General features: G+C 41.3%; 1 protein-coding gene across 1 annotated transcript in view; it reads left to right on the top strand.

The window, feature by feature from the left end:
* Positions 1-23,402, top strand: part of galnt18a (UDP-N-acetyl-alpha-D-galactosamine:polypeptide N-acetylgalactosaminyltransferase 18a) — a 204,351-nt gene extending 180,949 nt beyond the window's left edge. The window contains exons 10-11 of the mRNA XM_063876841.1: positions 7,179-7,346; positions 23,046-23,402. Of these exons, the coding sequence (XP_063732911.1) occupies positions 7,179-7,346; positions 23,046-23,192 (315 nt within the window). The 3' untranslated portion in view covers positions 23,193-23,402. The remainder of the gene's footprint in view (positions 1-7,178; positions 7,347-23,045) is intronic.
* Positions 23,403-26,866: the final 3,464 nt, after the last annotated feature.

Genomic DNA, 26,866 nt, shown 5'->3' with positions numbered 1-26,866 from the left:
GTGTGTGTGTGTGTGTGATACTTGTATTTTTAGGACAATACCTGTGCTGATGTGCTGTTGCTTTTAAGTGAATTAGTTAGTTTAATGTTATATCCGGTAAAGTAACATAATTGTGTTAAGTGTGCACTTGTGTGTGTGTGGCTGGGTACGTGGGTGTCGACACAGAGAGAATTAGCAGGATAATGAACTTGTTTGTAAGTTAAGATAGAAATGAACAAGCTGAAATGTTGTAGCTGAATTTAATTTATAAAAAGGCTAAAAATCAGCCTGGAAGCAGAACACGTTTACTTTATGATTAAACGCCAAGACAACAGGCTTTTCCCAAAGTGACTTTTGTTTACAGACTTTATAAGACATTGATTTATAACTTGAGACATTGCTAGGGAGTCAGTGAGTTGAGTAAACCAATTACTAGACTTTTTAAAGTTTAAAACATATTACCTGTGTGTTCGTCAGAAAAAAGTAATTGCTGCTGGCTTTTCAATATTACAATATTGATTCTTTGCGTGCGTTGATTCATCAGTAGAAAGAAAAACGATCTGAACCATCCTGCGGAACTAATCGCCATCTTACCTATTTAAAGAATCTCATTCCAAGATATACATTTGAAAACACTTTTAAAATATAAAATGCGTAGACAGCACAGGCTGAAGCAGAGGCTGCTCGTTCATGTTCAGAGTCATTAATATCAGGGATTTCTGCGTTGAAGAAATCCGCTTTGAAAATGACTTTCTGTGAGCGTATTAAAACTGTGACCAATCTGATCAGTGTGCGAGATCGTAATGAGCCCCAGAGTCTGTAAGATGTATAGTATTACGAAAAAGAGGGTTTTTCAAGTCAGCTTCCGATCTGTATCTATAAAGAATGAAGAATATATTTCTGTAGTTACCCTCACGTCTGCTCTCTCACTGCTCCTGTAGACGTGTGTGTGTGTGTGTGTGTGTGTGTGTGTGTGTGTGTGTGTGTGTGTGTGTGTGTGTGTGTGTGTGTGTGTGTGTGTGTGTGTGTGTGTGTGTGTGTGTGTGTGTGTGTGTGTGTGTGTGTGTGTGTGTGTGTGTGTGTGCACATGCCTACTTTCTCTCTTGTTTGGGTAAAGAATGTCTAAAATTAGGAACTAATTTCGTCATTTATTAAAAAAGAATAGCTGGTTAAATGCTTGCATATTTTAATTAAAGTCATTATTAAAGTAATTTAACTGACCAATGAAATATAAATCAAGGTATGCTATATTTATTCAGCGTTTTAAGTAGTAAATCCTTTATTTCAATAAAAGTACTCATCTGCAACACTATTTGCTAAGTGTACTTGTACCTGTTTTTATAAATGTTAGAGCATTTCAGTTTGACAACGTGGACCAAATACAGATACTACAAATACTCTGTAGATTACTGGTACAGAACTGCAGTATAGCATATCTGCATATCAGGACTTTTATATGTGCAAAGTAAATAGTAATGGTGAGTGTTAAAATAAATGTAGTGGAGAAAAAAGTCAAATGTGTTGTGACATTGGTATCTCTTGAGCAGAGATGGAAGATAATTTAAACTCCTGCTGTTTCTGGTGGTTCTGCTGGAACGTTCAAACCCATTGTCCAACTGACTGTCTGTCCTCCTGCATGGACTGCAAGCTGTCTTTGACTCCAGTTGTTTTTGCTTAAGATAAAAGAAGATAAAAGTTGACTGGCATGTTCTTCAGTGGTGTTAAGTACATTAACTCAACTACTGTGCTAAAGTACAACTTTGAGAGACTTTTGAGTGTACTTAACTTCAGTGTTTACATTTTTTGTTACTTCGTACTCCTTCTCCACTACAGTTCAGAAGTTAATTGTATAAACAAAGCAGTGCTGCTGTCATACAGTAATACATTTAATTAAGTCAGCGTTTCAGTTTTTTTATTTTACTTTTACTGCACTACATGTATTGAATCCCTTTAGTTTCTTTACAGATCTGGATTAATGATGGTAAATATAATCAGCCCTTAAATCAGACTGTAGTTCACCTGCAGTAAATCCAGCAGCTACCCTGCAGTATACAAAGCCATTCAAACTAGCTGCACCTTTACCAGCTCTGAGAACACTTTAATGATCAATCATTATAAAACATATCAGAGATATTATTCTGAAATGGACCAATCAGACAATGACTACTTTTACTGTCACTACTTTAAGTACATTTAGATGAGAGTACTTTCTACTTTCACTGGAGGAACATTTAGAATACTTTTACTGTGACAGAGTATTCCTACACTCTGGTACTTCTACTTTACTCAAGTACAAGATCTGAGTACTTCTACTTTACTCAAGTACAAGATCTGAGTACTTCTACTTTACTCAAGTACAAGATCTGAGTACTTCTACTTTTACTCAAGTACAACATCTGAGTACTTTTGCTTCAATACAAGATCTGAGTACTTTCACTTTTACTTCAGTACAAGACCTGAATACCTCTCCCACCTCTGAACGAAGTACCTGTTGCTTATCAGCGAGGATAAAAATGTTACAGATGATTATGATGCGACATGGTAGCCTATAACAATATCAACATTTTTTTTTAATGTAGGCTAGAAAGGGCAAGCAAGTTAGCGAACTAAACATTATATATAAAATAGTATGGCTAAAAAGTAACGTTTACATAATCACTGCACATCTGCCCCACAGTGAGCTCCTCTGAATCATCTACTCTCCATCAGCACTCAGGAGCAGTCCAGGTTGTGCCAGACTGCGCTCTGAGGCTCAATACTGACCCAGTGTTCTTTACTGTACTGCTTCTATCTAAACGTTTGATCACTTGTAGCTCTTTCACAGTATATATCAACAATCATACACTGATGGCAGAGGCTTTTTAGGGTCTTATATAAATGCTCTTCTCACACAGTCCCACGCTGACAGGTCAGCCAGGGCTGTTCAGTGTCTTGCCCAAGGACAGTAAAATATGTCCCGCAGCACAGCTCACTAAACAACAGCTTTTTGTTGCTCTGTTAAAATTGTCATCTGCTGCAGGTAGACATTAAGCATCAGAGCATCATCCTAGATTACAGGCTTTGTTCTGTCCCTTCGTGCTAATGTGTACATCTGTCAGGAGAGATTGCTATCTTCTGACAGCACCGTGCTAATCCTTCCATTAGAGGTTTTAAGACGCCGTGGCAGGAGAGGAGATAGCATTCTGCTGGGAGCTGAGCTGCAATCTATTGACAGATACAAGATTAATCTCTCTTATTAGACATGCACATAGACAGAGAAACCAAAACACTTGGACATATTCACACACACTCAACACACTCATACAGCTGTAGATGCACTGTTGTTTTATACAGCAGCTCAGAAGCACAGTGGCTGGTTAACGAGTCGGATTATGTGCAGCGAGGCTATTAATCCAAGATCTTGGAAAGAATCCAAGATGCTTCTTGTCAAGTTTAACAGCATTAATTCAACAATGACATAATAAGTCTACAAAGGACTCTCGGCCGAGGTCTTCTCCTATTTCACTGGTCCACAGTCCACTTTTGAGTGGTTATCTGTCTACAGATTTACAGGAAGAAGCCGTTTAACAGCGGAGTTGAAGGAAATCACTCCTCAGTTTGTATTGTTTTAATTAATGAATCATCTATGAAAAAAAATGGACAAAAATAATCAAAATCGCTCATGATTAACACAATTCAATTAAAAAAGAGACGGATTTAAAGTCACCAAGAAAAACTATTGTTCGTTAATACATTTTAAGAATGGCTTTTACCTTTTTTTATTTAATTTGCTTCGGTGTACAACAAATGATACACATGTTTATGTCAGTAAATGTGTACCAACAGAGGCGGCAGTTGGGGGAGATGTTTGTGTGTGAATAAAACGACGACACAGCTGGCTGCTGTCAGACGATCCAGCTGTGTCGGACAGCTGGAAAGGACGTCCCATTGCTCTTTAAACTCAGTTCCTTGCTTCCTCTCTCTTCGTGTGGTTTCCAAGGTTTTAAGACGCAAGGAAACGACTCAAGTGAAGGAAGCAGGGATGCAAGTTAAGGACATGGCATGTACCCATTGTTTACTTCCTGTCTGTTTTCTTCTGGTGATTTCTCTGACGTCTGGCACTCTGTCTTTTAACTTCTTTCCTTCTCTTGTTCTCTTTTTCTTTTCTTTAAGGTTTAGCGTGATGATTAGAACGTTTTGTGCTATCCAGAAATATAAAAGTGAATATTCAAAATGATTCGACTCTGTTTTCTGATGGAGAACACTAAGTCTGTTGTCAACAGCTAACGTTAAAGCCACCAGACTTCTTTCTGTGGATTGATATGACTACACATCGTCCCCTTGATCCTTCTTAGCAATGTTCATGTGATGCTAAGCTGAGGTCTGTTAGCAAGTATTTTCAACCTCGGAAATATCAAATTGACCAATCAGAATCGAGTACTCAACTAAGCCGTGTAATGAAGTGTGATAATGTCTCCTCTCTAGAAATGCCCTGCTCATATAAGACTGTCATCATTCTCCTCAATTACCCCCCGAGGGCGTCCCACACTCACTAGGTTTCCATTTGTTCTGAGCAGCGGTGCTTCTGAATGCACTCTCGACTTTTTGTTTCTCCTTGTTCTCAAATGTTGGCTTGTTTGGAATTCATGTCAACCTTGATCCTTCCCTTTGCTCCGCTCATGTCAGGCTGTGTGTGATCTGTGTCTTCTGTTAGACTTGGGAAGTGTGTGTGGTTTAAACTTTAAAATACTTCAGGTTGTGTTTGATTTACCTTGGAAGACATTTCCCATGCTTAAAAACGGGGTTAATATTTGCATTCATTATTAAGTCTTTGTGTTTTCTTGTTTGTTTTTCAGGTATGCAAACATTTCTCCACTAATACACAGCCTGGATCGACACTTCCATCCCTGACCTTTCCTTTCCCTCCTTCATTACGGAATATTTCTCCTCCCTGTTTTCTTTTTCTGTTTTTCTTCTTAATTAGATCAGTTACAGGTGGCCTGTTTATTTTTGGCCACACTAAAATGGGAATGTTGTTTAGAAACCTTGCACATTTTGCAGGTGAAGTTATAAGCAAGTGAAAAAATATATAACCTACTTCCACCACTCCCTGCTGCTAATGACGAATATCTGTGAATGTGAGGCATTTGCAAACAATGCAGAAGTGTGTGCTGATGTATGAGAGGAAGCTCTTGAGTTTAGGTACCGTAATTTCCAGACTATAAGCCGCTACTTTTTGCACAAGCTTTGAACCCTGCGGCTTATAGTCCGGTGCGGCTTTTCTATGGATTTTTCATGATTTTTGTGATATCGTAAGAGGTTTTGTTTTGGTTTGTTCAGCTGTTGTACGCCACTACTTTGTCTGGCAGAAGGGCATGCGATCAGACACACAGTCACGGGGGAAAAGAGTGGTATGTTGGTCACATGTACGTCCGCCAGGCAAAGTAGTGCCGTACGAATTAGCGCGAAAAAGACACTAGATTAGCAAGAGCAAGACGAGTATTACAGGAGCAAAGGAAGCTTTCATCCACAAACCCTCATTATGGCAAACAAAAGAAATGCATATGATGCAGCTTTTAAATTAAAGGCAGTCGATTTGGCTCTCAACGAGGGAAATAGAGCTGCTGCACGTACCCTTGGTATAAACGAATCAATGGTGAGACGTTGGAGAAGAACAGCCAGCGTGAAGAACTGGCTCAGTCCAAAAAGACGAAAAAAGCTTTCAGAGGTAATAAAAGCAGATGGCCCAAACTTGAAGACTGGGTGAACGCACAGAGAGCAAACGGGCGAGGTGTTTCAACTGTGCAGTTCCGACTGAAAGCCAAAACAGTCGCCACCGAAATGAAGATAGAAAATTTCAGAGGTGGACCATCCTGGTGTCACAGATTTATGAAACGAAAAGGACTGTCCATCAGGGCGCGGACGACTGTGTGTCAGCAACTCCCTCCCGACTACGCTGAAAATATAACAAACTTCCGCAAATTCCCACTAAGAAAGATATATACATATTCTCTTACATATGGTAATTAAACATTAAAACACCTGCGGCTTTTAGTCCGGTGCGGCTAATGTATGAACAAAATAGGATTTTCCCCTAATTTTAGCTTGTGCCGCTAATATTCAGGTGCGCCTTGTAGTCCGGAAAATACGGTAGTCATGAAGTTAAAGTTATATGATGATATTGCACCTAAGCTGATTAAAAGCTGCAAAGATAGAACACTGTATTCTAAGGCAGACTGATGTAATGAATTTAGCAGGAATGTACACTTCAGAAACAATGGAGAATTCTCTCACAAATAAAGTGGCATCATCTTTTCGTATAATCATTTGATATATGAAAAGGCTTGGCTCCTCAACTCTTACATTTAATGTTGCTTCAGTTTTTGCACACAAATAAAACACTTTAGGAGATTTAATTACAGCTGATCTGTTATGAAATGTGGATGATACCACAATGCCGCCTGTTTGATTGCAGCTGTTTACCTCCTTTTTACCTCTTTTTTTATGTAGTTAATTGCCAAAGCACATTTAGAAAACGATAAGAGAAGGCTGACTGTTAGTATCTCTTAATGTTTTCCACAGCTAAAAAGTCTTTTTAAACAGGACGTAATGTATATCAGTATGTAGTGTCTCTACTTTAAAGAGTCCTCTCCTGCTGATGTTCAGGTGTATATCAGTATGTAGTGTCTCTACTTTAAAGAGTCCTCTCCTGCTGATGTTCAGGTGTATATCAGTGTGTAGTGTCTCTACTTTAAAGAGTCCTCTCCTGCTGATGTTCAGGTGTATATCAGTGTGTAGTGTCTCTACTTTAAAGAGTCCTCTCCTGCTGAAGTTCAGGTGTATATCAGTGTGTAGTGTCTCTACTTTAAAGAGTCCTCTCCTGCTGATGTTCAGGTGTATATCAGTATGTAGTGTCTCTACTTTAAAGAGTACTCTCCTGCTGATGTTCAGGTGTATATCAGTATGTAGTGTCTCTCCTGGGACATGTCTCCATGCTACACTCCCACACACGGTACAACAGGATTTTAGCCTCTGCTGACCATTTACATGCACAAAAGGCTACACGACACACTACAGGAAAGGGAACACCCGAAAATCCATAATGGGGCCCCTTTAAGACTCACAGTTACACCCTAAAAGTATTAAAGGGTCCCTTTAGATGCCTTCATCAACAACTTCCGGGAAGTCCTCAGTACTCACCCTCTGCTCCTGTCTCCCAGCAGAATGTGTACTACAGCAGCTCCCAGCAGCTCCACCTCGGGGTGCTGAGCCCCACAATCGATGATGATGACAACAAGTGTCTGGTGGATGTGAACAGCAGGCCCCGGCTGCTGGAGTGCAGCTACGCAGGAACCAAACACATGAAGCTCACCTGGACCTTCACGCAGGTAGGCCCCCCCCCCCCCACACACACACACACACACACAGGAACACAGCCAGACCCTGCATGCACAAGTTTTATTCAACACTCCAATTGTGTGTTTGTTTAACTTGTAGATTTTGTAGAAGAGGTTTACTGTCTGTAACATCTTGATGCTTTTCTCCTGAAAGCTCCGTGGTGTTAGAGCGCATGTTCCTTATTGGAGGCTTGGCCTCTTCCTGTCCACTTCCTGTCCACTTTGTTTCATATTGGCATCTCTTCGGGTTTTCTTAGAGCATGGATCGTTTTCTGCCATTTTATACCTTAGGCATTTTAAAAGCACATCTACTTCTCTTTTGAATAGTGAATAATGAGTGTTTCCACATCCACACTGTCTGACTTTCAACTAGCTTCTTCTTATTTTGAATCCTCATATGTTTATTGTTGTCTTACATTGTGACAGATAAAAAGAAAGTTGGATAATTAGTTTAATATAAGGAACTGTATTGCGGCCCTAGGCATCTATGCTGTGTGTGTTTGTGTGTGTGTGTGTGTGTGTGTGTGTGTGTGTGTGTGTGTGTGTGTGTGTGTGTGTGTGTGTGTGTGTGTGTGTGTGTGTGTGTGTGTGTGTGTGTGTGTGTGTGTGTGTGTTCTCCTGTTTTTTTCCCTATCAGACTGAATAAGATTCTTACCTACCCTTCCTTCAGATCCAGTCTCCTCAGGATCATACCTCCCTCTCCCTTACCTCCAGGCCCTGAGTATCTCAGTATTTGCAGATTGTGGGCCCTGTATCATCCACCTCTAATGAGCATTGAATCTGAAGTCTCACATCTAACTCATGTATGAGTAAAAGGAATGAAGACCATTCTGCCCATCCTCTTGGGGGTTATGAAAAGAAAACTCAAATTTCTCCGGGAGAAGTTTAGAGAGGTCGTATGAGGCCTAACTATGAGCTTCTCTTTGAAATGCTAGATCTAAAAAGTTATACAAATAGAAGTGAAAGTGAAATACAGAAAGTTCATCTTTTAATCACATCTTTATCAGTAAAGAAACCTAACGCTTTTTAAGCGGTTTGCATACCAAATGGCAGTATGTATCTACCTTTCACTACTGATGCATCAGTCAGTCACCAGTGATACACCAAATCTGCCAGTGGTGAACCGTCAGGGCCTTAAAGGTATTCAGAGAAGACCCTCGAACCCTCAGATAAAACAAAAAACAATCAAATTAATTATATAAATATAATTTAAATAAAATGAGAATGGTATCTGTGTTGTTGATCTGTAATATTTCAGTGTTGATTTGTTTGTCTCTCTCAGTCCATGCATTACTCATATGAGTGGTTTTGTGTTAGAGAAAAAATGCAACCATTCGGATATTTTTCTGGTTCTCTGGGAAGAATATCTTTCAACCAGGGTATTCTATATCCTTGACAGAATGCCCTGGCCCTGAAACTGAATGAGAGCACACGTTTGGATTGACAACTTGATCAACCAATCATATATTGATGTGTAGCCAATGTGCGTATTCTTTCAGATTTTCCCACGGTTCCAGGGTATTCTAGAAGACCCGTTAGCTAACTGGCTCGAGACAGAGGATCTAGCTAAGTGCTACGTAGCAATTCATTTGAAGTTTTATTGGTTTTTTACATGGAAATGGCAACAGGTGAAGATGATATTGTTGCGGAACTGTTGTTAGTACCCTTTTCAAGATGACCATTCAGTGAAAAGATGGACATTATAAAAAAAGTCCGTCCAACAACTGAAAATCTTGAGCTGAATGAAGTTGCTGAGTGGAGGAGGCCCTAATGGTGTGTAACGATGTAGCGAGCACAGTACCAGTAATTCAAGTGACTGCCTCCGTGACGTCCGTCTGACTAGAACTACCAAATTTTTGAATCGGGGAGGGTGTCCACAGATGGTCCAGTTGTGATAGACACGGTTCGCCACCGAAATCTGCATACCAAAGTATAAGGAAGATATTAGGCATATGTGGTCACCATTAAATACAATATCATATTTCCTATAGTTATAAAAATGCACCAACAGTTTTTTAATAGACCTCTTAAAACAATATGACTGAAATGTGCACATTTAAAAAGCAGGTTTGCATGCAGACATGTCCACTGTTTGTAGAGCAGCATAACCATTTATTTTGATGTCATTTTTTTCTCAATCAATTTTTTTTTACCTGGAACAGTAACATAACTGGTCTGTTGATGCTGAACAGATGTTATGGTGGGTTTTTAGAGTTTTATTTCATTTCTATAAATACATTTTGATCTGATCTGGGTAGAAATAAGCTAAAACCTCTGTGGGTTTGTCAAAAGGAGCAACCCACTTTATACAATACACACACTAAAACAGGTTTTAATTGCAGCTTTAACTTTCTTTGACATATACTGTACATACACACTGTGGCTGTTCAGTAAATTCATGATTGTTCTAAATATAAGATAAGATATACACTGTAAGAAAAAAAAGGTTAGGACAACTCAAAATATCAAGGCAACCGAGGGTCAACTGAGAAGTTAATGTTCCGAGGAAAACTGCCAACATTTGAGCCAACTAATAATCTTATTATAAGAAATCGTGCCAGCTCCCAAAAATATGTTCAGAAGTTGTTCCTTTTATATGTGTTATAACTTCTAATTGACTACAATAATTAGTGCCTGTACACCAATCACAGACTTTTGCTGGGCAATGACTGCATTCATTCAAGGTGTTCAGTTTAAAAACAGAAAGAAACAACGTTTATTTTTACTGTTCAAAAATGGCACAAAAGCTCAGATACAAGAGAAGAAGCCCCTTCAATTACTATGTAAGGTCAATATGATAAATAACGAAGAGAGAAATGATCCTGTTGAGAACTGTAGGTGAACAACATTTATTTTTAGTATATTTGAAATAAAATAAATATCATTCTTCCGACAAAGAGCTTACTTTTTAAGAGACATAGTCAAGAAGAAGGAGAGATTGCAGCACATGTGAGAAATCGAGAATGTAGAGATAGCTACTTTCATGTAGTTGGCAATAAAAAGAAATATGCTTTGTTTACTTGACCCTAAAAATTATGTTAAGTCAACGATTTTCACTTTTCTTTTTTCAGTGTACCTTTCTTAATCCCCATGGGGAAATTCAGGAGTTTAATCAGCAACAGAGTCAGAATGAAAAACAGGACAGTACGGATTCACACGGATAATACAATAAAAGATACAATTACAATGATATACAGGTAAAAACCTCTTAAAACAGAAAATGAATTAAGCTCAGCATGGAGGGGGTGGGAAGGGTTCTCCAGCTTCCTCCTGGTCCTCCCCTCGGCCACCTCCTCCAGATTGTCAGTTCTATCCACCAGTGTTGGCACATTAAAGGAAATATCATTTAACCGAGCAGATAATTAAGAACACTTACTCACTTGAGTAATGTCTCCCAGGCACATCCACGTTGGATGTTCATTCTATGCAATGTTATTTATGTTAATGAGCAATCAACTGAGATAACACGACATGCATTTTATTACCATGTGCTTCACTACATGTGTATGTATACTAACAACCCGGTGTAATGCAGATGAGACGTGCACTGACGTAACAATTCTGATCATTATCCTAATTAAATCATGCACACTTTTAAATGTGTTTAATTCCGATAACTATTTGTAATGATTCTAATAACAGCAGCATACTGTGCCCAGAGGGTTGCTGAGAGTGAGGGTTTGCAAACATGCTTTTATGAAGAGAACTGGTTTCAGCAGGCTGTGGTTCATCACCAGGAGAATGGCTCAGTGGAGCATGAAGCCAAAAAGTCTGACCTCCAGATCCTACTTAATTTTAATTACCTACTGATTTATAGACATGTCTCTCCCACAATATCAATCTATGGGGGAAAGTATTTTTGGGCCTAGTGCCATCATAATATGACCCTGGAGGATGTGAATCCATGGACATATTTATTCACCTGAAAGCCCAGGACTGGTCCTGGGAGCCTGTTTGGAAACCAGTGCAATGATCGTTATACTTAATCAATGACGATTAAGAAAAGATGCCAATCCAAAGCAGCAAAAATGATTACAAATAGATATTTCACAAACTAGCAACAGATGTTGTACATAAGTTTATACAAACATATATACATTATGCCATCAAGTTATTATGATCTACTGTACAGCATTGATGCTATGTGTCTATTTCCTATGTATGTGGTTAAGGACGGCCAATGGAGTGTATGATCAGTATCTGGGAGATCAAGATATATGGAAATAAAAGAGGTAGAGGAAGGAGACGGATTAAAGGGGCCCTATTCTGCTCATTTCTGGTTCATATTTGGATATATTGTCTCTACTTTAAAGAGTCCTCTCCTGCTGATGTTCAGGTGTATATCAGTATGTAGTGTCTCTACTTTAAAGAGTCCTCTCCAGCTGATGTTCAGGTGTATATCAGTATGTAGTGTCTCTCCTGGGACATGTCTCCATGCTTTTATGTTTATAAAGCTCTTTATTGTTCTCATACTGCCTGTACTGCGGCACCTCTTTTCACCCTCTGTCTGAAACCAGAGCCCAGTCTGCTCTGATTGGTTATATTGTCCCTTTAAGAAGAAAAAAAAAGAAGAGAAAGCCTGTAAGAAGGCAGGGTGAATTGATCAAAAGGAAGAACAGAGTCAGAGTTTAATGAAACTGGAAGAGTCTGAGATAGACTGAGGGGCGAGGCAGAGCAGAGAGAGACAGAGGGAGGCAGGGTTTCATGTGAGGTGGGCAGTCAATTCGTGAATTATTGATAAGTGGATCTTTTACAAAACTGACAGACATCAATACAGAAAAAGAGAGTGAGGAATAAGTAAAGAGGGAGAGAGTAGGGAGTGTTTTCTGATATCTGTGGATTTTCGGTTATCAGCCATTTATTTTTGTATTAGTCCCCTGACGATTTTGCAAAAGCTGTGAGCTCATCACGGTTTGGTTACAATAACAACATAACACAACACAGGAGTATAGAGCAGGCTGCTCACAGAGCGCTCTGGACGGAAATGGTTAAACACACAATAAACTGAATAAACCCAAACGGAGAAGTGAACAGCAGCACTACAGATAACAAGAACTCTAATAAGATTGTGTCATTTATAATTTATACAGGCATCCATTTCAGTTATTAAACCCCAGATCTCAGGGTATTGGAATAATGTTAAATTCATTATATTCAGTCATAAAGAAATGCTCCCAGAAAAGCAGCTTCCTGTGAGACTAGGAACAGTGCACACAGCCCAGGTTCTCTTTACACTGCACACACACACATCTAGAAACTTTTAATTAGAAGTGTGGCTTTATTTTCATATTGGATTGTTTCATTTGTGAACTATGAGAATATCACTTTGGGCTCCTGAAGTGTTGTGAAGCTTCTGTGTGTAAATGTTTAGACCAGCCCGTTTGTCAAATCTTTAAAATCCAATATCTTAGAACTGCATTCTCTGCAGATTTAACTTCATATTTACAACCTTATGATTTCTTTAAGTTTGCCAATTACTTTTTGGAGGAGGCATTTTCTAAGGCTGCCCTTTAATTTGGGGCGGCAGTGGCTCAGTCAGCAGGGACTTCGTCTTGGGACCGAAGGGTCGCCGGTTCACGTCCCGATCGGACCAAGAAAAATATGGAGTGAGCTGTGTAGCTGGAGAGGTGCCAGTTCTCCTCCTAGGCCACTGTATACTGTATGTAGGAGGGCGTCAATGAATACAGAAGGCTTCAGGGACAGTACACACTAGGAACAAACAGTCCTCCATGTGTAATGTTAACCCTGGTGTGAATGTGGGTGGAAGGGAAGGTAGAGGTAGAGCTGCACTACCCCTATACCTTCTGAAAGTGATGTGGGCGACATGATCCAAACATCCAGAGGCTGCAGCGGTGCTTTTGTCAACGATGTCTCGCTTTAAACTAGTTTCAAGTTGTCAACTGTATATAGACTGGTGCAGGGATGACGTATTTTTGTAGGGCGACCCGGAAGTAAGCTGCATGTGTTCCCTCGAGAAAAAAGCAATGTGATTTCTCCATAGGATTCTGGAATATTGTGAAAAATAAGATCTGTGGAAAACAAACCTGTTTGATAAATGCACATTTTGTTCAGCCGGATGATCTCCACATGTCTGCCCTACTTTTATCATTTCAAATCATAAATCTAATCGCCGGAAGCAAAATGCTAACGTTATGCTATAAAGGAACTACAGAAGAGTACAGCAGGGTAGAGATGACGGTCTGACCGAAGAGTCGGTTTGTCGAACCGAGTTATTCCACTGAACCTGGTGGTGACAAGAAATGAATTGGTTTGTTGAGTGCAGGTTTTTTGAGTCATCGACCATCCCATAAACCATTGCAATGTTATTGTTAATGAGTGCACAGTGTAGTTTGCCAATGAAGCGGTGTACAAATGCAGGGTGCCTATTTTACACGCAACAGTAAAACTTAGAGATAGATGGGCTATGAATTTGTAATGTGTAGTTTAAGTTAACTTTATTTGTATAGCGCAAATCAACAGGAGCTGTACCAAAGTGTTGTGGTATAGTTGGAGTGAGCTAACACGTTACTGTCAGCTTCATAGATAAGAACAGGACTTCTGGTGGTGGGCAGATGACTATCGTTTATACCTTATTACCTTACCTTATTTCCAGCTATTTTCCAAAATCCTTCAGAGAAATCCCACTGACTCTGAGACGAGGGAACCGGAAGTGGTAACATTTAAAATAACTCCAAACTAATATCGCTATTTGGAGCCTGAGGTTGGAGTGGCACAATAAAAGAAAAGGTGAAATGTCCTTTAAAGGGAATGAAAATAAAATATTGATAACTGAATAATTCTGTCATCATTAAAATGTGAGAACCTGTGCCTTTCTGCTTCTTCATCAGCTCAGAGCCCATGAGGCCCGCTCCGCCTCTGGTCAGGCTGCTGGATATCCATCAACCTCGGGCTAATTGATAATGGTCGCTACTGATAGTAGTCATTTTCAATGTGGAAATCTGCCTCAGGGTAGCTAAAGTACTAAGATGTATTTTGTTAGGCCCTAGTGATCCTAATGTACTTTCTTGTAGAATGAATTTACATTACATTACATTTTGCTGACGCTTTCATCCAAATCGACTTACAATAAGTGCAAAAAACCTAAAGAATTCAACTCTGAACATCAAGGAAAGTGCAGAAATATACCGCATTTATTCAATGTGATTGACTTTAGCTACACTGTTCGTCTATATCTATACTGTATATACAGTGAAGGAAATAAGTATTTGATCCCCTGCCGATTTTGTTAGTTTGCTCACTTACAGTCTGAACAGTCTATACTGGTAAGTTTAGTTTAACAGTGAGAGACAGAATATCAAAAAAACTTGCAAAACATGCCTTAGTTCTTGGTGGAGAAAGCCTTGCTGGCCAGCACAGAGGTCAGATGCTTCTTGTAGTTGTCACCAGGTTTGCTCACATCTCAGGAGGGATTTTGGCCCTCTCCTCTCTACAGATTCTCTCAAAATCCTTAAGGTTTGGAGGCTGATGCTGGGCCACTGGAAGCTTCAGCTCCCTCCACAGATGTTCCATGGGATGGAGGTCCAGAGACTGGCTAGGCCCCTCCATCACCTTAATGGGCTTCTTCTTCTGTAGCCACTCCTTAGTTGCCTTGACCGTATGTTTTGGGTCATTGTCGTGCTGGAAGACCTATCCATGTCCCATTTCCAGTGTCCTGGCTGAGGGAAGGAGGTTATCAGGTTAATATTTTACAGTACATGGCCCCTTCCATCATCCCCTCGATGTGGGGAATCGCCGTTTCCCCTTAGCAGAGAAACCCCCCAAAGCATCATGTTTCCATGTACTGTATATATACATACATATACATCCTCAGTCCTCACATATTGTTAATTATAACCTGACACAGCACTCAATTGGTTTGTATTTCTTACAGTATATTCTTAAAGGAAGACCATCATTCAGGGGTCTTGTTATGTTTTGCTATTCTGCTGATGGAGTAGAGATATTAGTCATTCAGAATTATTTAATAGGAAGCTCTGATGCATCAGTTATTAGTGAGCCGCAGTGATTCATTGTAGCTGCTCCACTTCTGTAAAGACTAAATGTGTTTCACTATGAAACCCTCATCCTTCCTGATGAAGTGTATTAGCTCAGGCCCGTTATGCTTGATGCTCAGTCGGCCACTCTTTGTCTCCACGCAGAGCTTCCTGGCCGACCTGCTGACTGGCTGTCTGACCGACTGATTAACTAGTGTTCCGCCTTAATAGCATAGAATCGATAGCAGCTCCAGCTCTGCAGAATGACGGACGGCTCACTGCTGACTCGAAGACAAGGTGTTGGATATATGCCAAATAGTTTACTGTGTGTATATGAGAAAGACTATTGGAACAAGAATGTGTGTGTGTGTGTGTGTGTGTGTGTGTTTGTGTGTGTGTGTGTGTGTATAACAAAGCTTCTGTACACTGAGCCTGAGCAGTACTCCTGAGGGATGCCAGAGAGGTAAGGCACAGACTTTTAAGTACACTTGTTGGAAGTCACTCAGGAGGTCATACACTTACAGAAAGCAAACTGACTGGCTTTAGGCAGAGGAGGAGAGATCTTTGGAATGACTTTAGTTCCTCTAATGACCACGTAGAGTAAGAGCCATCAGGGAGGGGACTGTAATAAAGTCCCATTTACTGCAGCGGGCGGTGTAAAGGGTTTAAATGCCACAGCAGAAGTTATTCTGTTTCTGAAACCAAAAATTGTTGAGTGTCAGTGTTTTTGATGCAATGCAGTAAAATCAGGCTGTAAATGTAAAGGCATTAAATTGATATGCTTTGGATTTTACCAGCTTTTCACAATTGATTCACATTCTGCTCCACCCTGTTTTTCTAAACCTGCATTAATTGATTTAGGGCACAATTGGGGGGCGCAAACTTATAAAACTGTGGTTCCAAACTGTGGGGGATATTTATTCAGCAACATCCAAATAGAGTCATGTTCGTGTTCACCTGACAAACACAACTCAGAGGACTTCACTCTCCATTCAGCTGTGTTTTGCCCTCACCCTCTCCTGAGGAGAATATCTTGCTTGCATCTTTAGCTGCTAAATGCTCCAGTATGCTACCTAGATAGCTACAGTGTGTGTGTGTGTGTGTGTGTGTGTGTGTGTGTGTGTGTGTGTGTGTGTGTGTGTGTGTGTGCGTGCGTGCGTGCGTGTGTGTGCGTGCGTGTGTGTGTGCGTGCGTGCGTGCGCGCGTGTGGTGCTGGGTAGATAGAATGCAAAATAAAATTGAACTGAAAGAATGTTTGTCTGCATGCAGCTTAAGAGTCACTACAATACATCAAACAATACAAAAACTGTGATAAGACATTAAAAGACTCATGTGAGCTGATTTCCCCGAGATGGTCACTGTATGCAGCCACTTTCACATTACACAGTCATTTTGATCTGCTGATATCATAAAGATATTCATTATGGTAGCTTTAATGTATCTTTTTATGAAGGCCAATATGCAAACCTTTTGTGCAAGTTGTCTTACCAAAGAATATCCATTCTCATTATGAGAAAGAGTTTCTGCAGCAGAGTGACCTACTCTACTTAATTAACAACTGCCTCCATTGTCATATCAAATTAATACACCTTTCTGAAATAAAACGGGAAGAGTCTTCAGTTTAATAATCTTTTTTTAAAGACTGGGACCTAGTAAATAAATGGATTACTGGAGATGTCTTGCAGGGTCAGTGAGCGACTGATGAGGAGCAGCGTCACGTTCCACCTCCATTACATCACCATATATCACAATACAGGTTGTTTAGCTGATGCTTTTATACAAAGCAACTTACACACGCGCACACACACACACACGCACACACACACACGCACACACACACACACACACACACACATACACACACACACATACACACACACACACACCCTTTAGACGGGTCTGAGGGAACAATTTTGGTGTTAGTGGTATATTGTTTTAAAGTAGTCCTATTCTCCTGTAGTGGTGTTCCCTCTCCTGTAGTGTGTTCTATAGGTTTTTTTTCTACATACTGATATACACCTGAACATCAGCAGGAGAGGGCCTGAAGATGAACAGAATAGAGCCCCTTTACATATATTGATAAGGGAAACTTCATGTTGCCTGCAGGGGTGGGGATAGACCTTCTGATTGGACGGCGCCCACCAGCCGCCTAACATCCACTTCAGTTTCCATTACTGGTGTCCACTTGGGTTTACTAGAGTATAGAAAATGGTATACAGACTATACGTACCACATTATGGCCTGCCCTCCTGCCTCATTGTCATTTTTCAATTCCAGTGTTCATTTGCTGCATAGGTTCCTTGATAAGATAAGATAAGATAAGATGCACCTTTATTAATCCCTGTGGGGAAATTCAAGTGTTTATGCAGCAACAGAGAAGAGGAAAAAGACAGTTTCACACAGGGATATGAAACACACATTTAAATAAAAAATTCTAAATTCTAAACAAAATATATGCAGATAAGTTTTGTTAAAAATATATGTGTATGTATGTGTGCAGAAAAAGTGCAGGTCAAAGTTATTGTTCAAAGAGAGCAGGCTTGATGTGCAGTCTGGGTTATTGTCAGTGAGTCACATGGTTACCCCCTTGTTGTGCAGCCTGATGGCTACAGGCACAAAGGAGTTTCCCAGGAGCTTAGTGCTGTGCCGAGGTGGGATGAGTCTGTGGCTGAACGTACTCCTCATGTTCACTAGCTTTGGAGGGGTTATCCAGGATACTGTCCAGTTACTGTCCTCCTCGTCCTCCCCTCAGCCACCTCCTCCAGATTGTCCAGTTTAACTCCAACAACAGAGCTAGCCTTCCTCACCAGCTTGTTCAGCCTGTCAGTATCCCTTTTGTTGGTGTTTCCCCCCCAGCACACCATGGCAAAGAAGAGCACACTGGCCCCCACAGACTGTTAGAACGTCTGCAGCAGCCTCGTGCACACGTTGAAGGACCTGAACCTCCTCAGGAAGACCAGCTTGCTCTGTCCTTTCCTGAAGAGAGTATCAGCGTTGTTGATTGAATTAAATATAATATTGTTTATAAAATTGTTGTTCAAAAGAACAGAAATTTTCTTTGATTCAGAATCTATTTAGCAAGATTTAAAACTCCAAGTCATAGTGACCACAATTCAGCAGCTGCAGCCCCCTCAGCACCCACCTACAATGTGTACGGCTCTACTGTTAAGAACTAGTTTATTCTTATTTTGGAAGTACAATCGAGATTATTATATTTTTGTTTTGTATTCTTTTCCTTTGTTTTACTTTCTCATTTTCTATATTGCTATCATATGCTGTTGCACAATTCAGATGTTACCCTTGGCCTTTAATGGATAAAGAAGGTTTATCTTATCTTGTGCTTTCCAGGATCTAAACCTCATCTCTAGGGATGTGCCAGTTCTGTCACTCATGGATAAGCTTTCTAAATACAACAAGCACTTGCTTTTGAAATAATTGCTGTCAATTATTTCAGCAACTAAATCTGTTGTGTGATAGCGTTTTAGAAACCCATTAGGGAATGTGGAGTCTGACAAACAGTCTCTCTCTGGGTGCAGGCAAAGAAGGCGAGGAGAGGCCAATGCTGAACAACAGCACACACAAATATGTAACAGACCATAATGCAACCAATACTTAAGAATGACAAACAGGCAATGGCAATCGCTCGAACCCTCATTTACTCCTAGTGTTGCACTAACTAGCTTGAGATCAATGTAAAGATAGCTCAACTGTAGTTAATGTTATGTGTTTGTGTGTGTGTGTGTGTGTGTGTGTGTGTGTGTGTGTGTGTGTGTGTGTGTGTGTGTGTGTGTGTGTGTGTGTGTGTGTGTGTGAGAGAGAGAGAGAGAGAGAGAGAGAGAGAGCAAGAGAGAGTCTGACATTACAGTGTTGGCACTTTGTTTTATCCAGTGATCACACCTACACATGCCGCCCTGCAGCTATGTGGGCAAACTGCTCTGTACAGAGGCATCGTGCACACAGAGGAGTGTACACGTGCAATGTTTAAGTATATGTGTGTGTGTGTGTGTGTGTGTGTGTGTGTGTGTGTGTGTGTGTGTGTGTGTGTGTGTGTGTGTGTGTGTGTGTGTGTGTGTGTGTGTGTGTGTGTGTGTGTGTGTGTGTGTGTGTGAGATGTAACTCATAATGATTTTAAATCACACAGCAGGCTTGCCACAAATGCTTTGTCTCTCAGGCTGAGCTCATTAAAACATATAACTGTTCTTACCACATCACTAAGGAACTACTCTCAACATTCTGCATTGGCCCCATCCAAGTGTTAGGAGCAGTAGGCTGCCATATGTACGGCGCCCGTGGAGCAGTGTAGGGAAGGGTGCCTTGCTCAGGGACACATCGTTAGCTCTTGGTCTTTCCGGGACTTCAACCAGTGACCTTCCAGTTCCCAAACCAAGTCCCTAGTGACTAAGTCACCACCGCGCTAAAGTAAATTAGCGTTTCCTATGTCTCCCTGAGTTTGGAAATACCTTCAATCTCCTATAAACAGTGGTGGAGGAATAAGTCCTTAAACCCAGAAATGACTTTTGAGCACTTCCTGTTACCTTGTCTCAAAGTCAACAGTTTCAAAAGATGCGTGAAATAAAATTTCTGGTTATAACAGATTTTCACATTTAGTTTAACAACATATGTCGGTAACATTAGCCACCTTTAGCTTAGCGGTGGTGTTATGCAACCCATATGTAGTTCTTTTATAGACTAATGTTAGCTTTTTAACTTCTGGCAATTGCATTTACTCTTAAAACATCATAAAGTCCTGTTAATATTTTGATAAGATCCAGTTGGACATAACATTTCATAAATATGTGTTTCTATAATATTCCTAAAATCAGTAAAATGATCCCATTGCTTTTGTGGAGGGAGCCCTTCAGATCAGCCTACAAAAACAGATCAGCACTCTGTTGGCAAGATATCAGATCAGCAGGATTCCTGGAATGTCTACAGTTTCACCAATAGTTTTCAACACATTGTGCAACATCATCCCCCTCTATCCCATCAATCTTCACAACATAAAACATCAGCAACACACACACACACACACACACACACACACACACACACACACACACACACACACACACACACACACACACACACACACACACACACACACACACACACACACACACACACACACACACACACACACACACACACACACACACACACACATCCAGGCTGCTGTTGATACTTCAAGTGACAACTGACTATACATTCTGTCACACAGTACAACATAATCCAAGAGGCATTGTGTATATTTGTAAGAAGTGGACAAGATCTGAGTATGGGGACCTGGAGAAACAGGCTGACTTGTAGGAGAACACAGAATGAGGAACTTTTCCGATAACTTACAAACTTTTATATGACGAAACATGTAAGCCATTTTTAGGGTGCTCAGTTTGTCTTCAGTGTTTGGTTGGTTGTAAATCTGTCTGTATAATTCCTGCACTTTATTCAGTAAAGAGTAAACATTTGTTTTAAACTACTATATCTGCGTAGTGTCTTGGCCCATATTCCTACTCATTGATTCACTAAACAAATAAAAAATATTGGGACACTTGGGTGTATGGGATGTTTTTGTTGGGTTGGCCTCGGCCCCTTAGTTCCAGTGAAGGGGATTCTTAATGCTTCATCTTACCGAGTCATTCTGCAATATTCTATACTTCCAACTTTGTGGAAACAGTTTGGGGAAGGCCCTCTTCTGTTCCAGCATGACTGTGCCCCAGAGCACAAAGCAAGGTCCATAAAGGCATGGCTGGATGAGTTTGGTGTGGAAGAACTGGACTGGCCCGCACAGAGCCCTGACCTTAACCGCACTGAACACCTTTGGGATGAACTAGAACAGAGAGCCAGGCCCTCTCATCCAACATCAGGGTCTGACCTCACAGATGCTCTTCAGGATGAATGGGCAAAAGTTCCCACAGACACACTCCATGATCTTGTAGAAAGCCTTCTCAGAAGAGAGCAAGCTGTCACATCTGCAAAGGGGGACCAACTTCATATTAATGCCTAATAATTTGACATTTGGGTGTAATGTGTAGGTGTGCCAATACTCTATATAGTGTAGCTTATTAGTACAATTAGGGTTATGTGCTATAATTGTTCTTTAATTGTATCTGTAGGGGAATACTGTAAGCCTGGTGGTTGCATGGCACTTCTTGCCTGTAGAAATTCTACATTTTATCCACATCTCTAATCATTTGTGTACTTGATGACTAAGACCCTTTCATAAGATGGACCTGGAAAGTACTCCATGCTGCAGTGGGGATGCATGCCCTCTCCCGCTGAAGTGCTTCCAATGTGTGATTACAGACTGTGAAATTCAAAACACAAGGTCAGATATATATTGGCCATGTCTGATGCCTACACAGCTCTGCTGTAAACCTGCTTATTATTCTTACAGCAAACACCCAGCAGCTGTTAAGATGCATGCTGTACAACATCCAGAAACTCAAGCCTCACAAAGGTATCGGCTGCTAAAGCTAGCGTGCGTCATTTATTTGATTAAAATAAGCAAAGTCCCTCCAGTCCTATTCCGGTTCTATTGTCCTTGTACAGGCTAGTGAGCCCTGAATGAATCTGAAGGAAGCCATGAGTGTGTGTAATGAGCATTAGGATAAATGATGAGCAGTTTTCCAGGCGCTTGCCCCTACATGCCAGAACATTCTGGCATGTAGGGGCAAGCGCCTGGAGCCGTAGGAGACTAGGGTCTGGTCAGGATAATGTTCAGAAACAATAGTAGAGCTAATGACCTTAATGAAAATGTCATGTTCTTCTAATGAAAGAGAAGGACACTCTGAGGCTCTTACTCACTGGCTTCACTGTTCAGAGATTCATGGTGCATCAATTGCCAATCTCTCAAACTCACTTATTCACTCTAGCTTTCAATCTCTAATCAACTCCCCTCCCCCCCATTTTACTCTGCACCTTTAATAGGACGTTTGTTGTTTTTTATATTTTGGTTGTTTCTGTTCTGATCTTATGAAAAGTGTCTTTGAGCATTAGGAAAAGCACTATATAAATCCTATGTATTATTATTATCATCATCATCATCATCATCATTATTATTATTATTATTATTATTATTATTATTATTATTATTATTATTATTATTATTAATAATATTATCTCGGTGGGCTGAGTCTTCCATTTGTATACAAGGTAGGTCGAGGTCATTATCCAAGACGACATGAAACTTCGACATGACTTTGAGTCCAGATCCCTCCAACCATCTCTGTTTGCCCCTGTTCTAGAGACGTGATTTCTAGTTAAATTTAGTGTGGCAAAAAGGAAAAGCTTTGTTAAAATATGCAAGCGCTTGAAAGTCAGTTGAAAGGATCTTAAGTTGGCGTGACGTTGAAGTCGTGCGACCCTGCTGTACTCTTCTGTAGTTCCTTTATAGCATAACGTTAGCATTTTGCTTCCGGCGATTAGATTTATGATTTGAAATGATAAAAGTAGGGCAGACATGTGGAGATCATCCGGCTGAAATAAATGTGCATTCATCAAGCAGGTTTGTTTTCCACAGATCTTATTTTTCACAATATTCCAGAATCCTATGGAGAAATCACATTGCTCTTTTCTCGAGGGAACACATGCAGCTTACTTCCGGGTCGGCCTACAAAATACGTCAACCCTGCACCACTCTATTATTGCTTGTAATACTGTGTACTTTCACTCACCTTCCCCCTCTCTGTCCCTTCAGGGCGGATCCATCCAGAACATGGAGTCTCTGCGCTGTCTGGAGCTGGTGGAGAGCTCCCAATCGGAGTTCAGCTTCCAGCTAGTCATTCAGGACTGCACCGATCAGAAATGGACCATCACTAACATACTGACGGTCCTGCCTCAGTGAACATCCTGTTCCCCGCCAGCCACTGGAGCGCCTTCTTTGTGATGGACTCCCTGCTGAACCCAGAGCCACGACCCAATGTCAAAGAGTTCTGCTGCATGTATTCCAGTTAGAAAGGGACTAACATGTTCACTAAAGCAGCAAACTACATGATCCAAAAGAATTGCTTTGATAACAGACTGATTTTTAACAAGAGTCTGTATAGAGGAACATGCATCAGCAACCAAATCACGTTTTATACCAATGTCCTGAGAGCAGAGACTCGCAGATGGAGCCGGGGCTCTTTAAACTTCCACTGCAATAGAAATGAGAAGTATAGCGGCTTGTTCCAGGGGACAGGCTCATGAAATCATGTAAGCACTGTGGTTATTGCAGGAGCAGTATTTCGGGTCACTGTCCTCTCCCTCAGTCTGCACACAATCACTCTAACAACTGAGTGAGCAAGGCTTCAACATCTGTGTGAAGAGAGAGAGAAATACAAAGTGAGGGACCGAGAGCACCGCAGAGAAATACAGCTAATGCTCAAGGTTCAGAGAGTGCTCTGGATTTCATTTGGTCAGAAGCAGCCGTCCATCATGCTGGCAGGCGCCACATTTGTGTAAAAAAGCAGGAGATGAATCTGGAATTGAAGGTTTTAGATTGTGTAGCTCGTATATCACCAGAACATAAAACAAGTCTGACTCATGCAACATTAAATATCTTTACTCCAACTGTGGGAAAGGAGGGGAAGTGATGTAGAAACTGTTGGGGTTGGAGAAAATTAAGCACACCTCAGAAAGCCCAGCCAAGGTCAGAAATAAAGACAAGCACATCTGTCCTATAAAACTCTCAGAGAGCTCTCAAACAGAACCATCAGAGGCTCAGGGGAGTTCAATCTAATGTTCTCAGGAGAGCTGATATGAACTGTAAAAAGGTTAAATGAAAATCCCACCCTGAAATACTCAATCTACATCTCACCAATATATTCACACTTTATATTTCACAAGATAACACCACCTGTCACCCACCGTTCAGTCCCAGGAAGTTGCCCAGTAAACTAAATAATTGAAATGCCTGAACGGGTGTAAAGTGGACGTGCAGGAGCTGTGAAAAAGAAATTCAGAATAGATAATAACCGCTGTTTCCAAAGTCTCTGCTTTTTTCTTTAACATTTCAAAAGCAAAGGCAGTCCCTCCATGACGTCAGTCAAGACATTTCACTGTGTTTGTCCTCATTAATTTACTATATAATAATAATAATAATAAAGCTTTATTTATATAGCAATTTTCATACAGCAACAAGTGATTTATAAAATGGCCCACATCAAGAGTAATAACAATTAATTCCCCTCAGATCAGATGTTAAGACCTTTTCATGCAGCATAGCAACAAAATATAACATTTTAACAGGATAAGAGACACATTGAAGTAAAAGGTGTGGTAATAAAAATAAAATGCAATAAAATAAATAATGATTCCTCTTGGAAAAATAAGACACAAGACTAAGTGAATCGATATAAGATAAGAAACCCTATAAAACAAAAGCAAACGTGTAAAATGTAAACCGAATAACAGTAACAATACCTTCAAAATTATAATATAAGGTACAATTATTAATAGACCAACCTCGAAGGAAAAGTTGCTATTAAAGCTGTTTAATAAATAATAAAAGTTAAAATGCTTTAAGACCAATAAAATAAATAAAACAATATAAAAGTAGGTCAATTATAAAGACTAAAAGACCATTTAAAGGAGGGTGTCGCTAATAAAAAGCCAATCTAAAGAAATGTGTCTTTAGCTGCCATTTAAAAAATGTCCACTGAGTCGGCCTCTCTGATATTTCCTGGCAGGGTGTTTATTTACTCTATAAAATTACATTTTATTTGTATTTATTTTTTAATATTTAAAAAGCCAGCTGAGGAGGACCTCAGGGCTCATCTGGGGACATAAAATGATAGTGACTCGGTGAGGTATGTGTGTGCCAAACCATTAAGAGCTTTAAAAACAGTAAAATATTTAAAAATCTATTCTAAAAGACACTGGCAGCCAAGGTTCCATTCATCCATCTTCTCCCGCTTTTCCGTCATTGTCGCGGAGGTAACAGCTCCAGCAGAGAGCCCCAAACTTTCCTTTCCCTGGCCACATCAACCAGCTCTGACTGGGGGATTCCAAGGCGCTCCCAGGCCAGCGAAGAGATATAATCCCTCCACCTGGTCCTAGGTCTACCCCTCGGTCTCTTCCCAGCTGGACGTGGCTCAGCTCTCTTTTCGTGACAACGGTGCGGTAAAGCCACTGCAGTACCGCTCCCGCTGCTCCGATTCTCCGGCCCATCTCACGCTCCATTGTTCCCTCACTCGAGAACAAGACCCCGAGATACTTGAACTCCTTCACTTGGGGTAAGGCTTCATTCCCTACCTGGAGTGGACAGTCCATCGGTTTCCTGCTGAGAACCATGGCCTCAGATTTGGAGGTGCTGATCCTCATCCCAGCCGCTTCACACTCGGCCACAAACCGATCCAGTGAGTGCTGAAGGTCACAGACCGATGAAGCCATTAGGACCACATCATCTGCAAAAAGCAGTGGTGCAATCCTTAGCCCACCAAACTGCAGCCCCCCTCCCCCACGACTACGCCTCGAAATCCTGTCCGTGAATATCACAAACAGGATTGGTGACAAAGCGCAGCCCTGGCGGAGGCCAACCCTCACCGGAAATCGGTCCGACGTGCTGCCGAGGACCCGGACACAGCTCTCGCATTGAGAATACAGAGATTGGAGGGCCCTGAGTAGAGACCCCCTCACCCCATACTCCCGCAGCACCTCCCACAGTATCTCCCTGGGAACCCGGTCATACGCCTTCTCCAAATCCACAAAGCACATGTAGACCGGATGAGTGTACTCCCAGGCCCCCTCCAGGATCCTTGCGAGAGTGAAAAGCTGGTCCGTCGTTCCACGACCAGGACAAAAACCGCATTGTTCCTCTTCAATCTGAGGTTCGACAATCGGCCGGACCCTCCTTTCCAGCACCTTAGAGTAAACTTTCCCGGGGAGGCTGAGTAATGTGATGCCTCTGTAATTGGCACACACCCTCTGATCCCCCTTTTTAAAAAGGGGAACCACCACCCCGGTCTGCCACTCCTTCGGTACTGTTTCCGACTTCCACGCAATGTTGATGAGACGTGTCAACCATGACAGTCCCTCAACACCCAGAGCCTTCAGCATTTCTGGGCGGATTTCATCCACCCCCGGGGCTTTGCCACTGTGGAGCTGTTTAACTACCTCAGTGACTTCCCCCCGTGAGATTGGATTTGATCCCCCTTGATACTGCAGCTCCGCCTCTAACATAGAGTGCGGAGTTGTCGGATTCAGGAGTTCCTCAAAGTGTTCCTTCCACCGCCCTAACACCCTATCAGTTGAGGTCAACAGTGTCCTATCCTTACTGTACACAGCTTGGATGGTTCCCTGCTTCCCTCTCCTGAGGTGTCGGACGGTTTTCCAGAACAACTTTGGTGCTGACCGAAAGTCCTTCTCCATGGCTTCTCCGAACTTCTCCCACACCCGCTGCTTTGCCTCGGCCACGGCTGCTGCCCTTCGGGCCCGTCGATACCTTGCAGCTTCGTCAGGAGTACCCAGGGATAACATATCCCGAAAGGCCTCCTTCTTCAGTCGGACGGCTTCCCTGACCACCGGTGTCCACCAGGA

The sequence above is a fragment of the Eleginops maclovinus genome, chromosome 2 (assembly GCF_036324505.1).
Source record: "Eleginops maclovinus isolate JMC-PN-2008 ecotype Puerto Natales chromosome 2, JC_Emac_rtc_rv5, whole genome shotgun sequence".
Classification (NCBI taxonomy): domain Eukaryota; kingdom Metazoa; phylum Chordata; class Actinopteri; order Perciformes; family Eleginopidae; genus Eleginops; species Eleginops maclovinus.
Note: the sequence above shows the minus strand (reverse complement) of the source record. Positions and strands in the feature narration are given on the sequence as shown.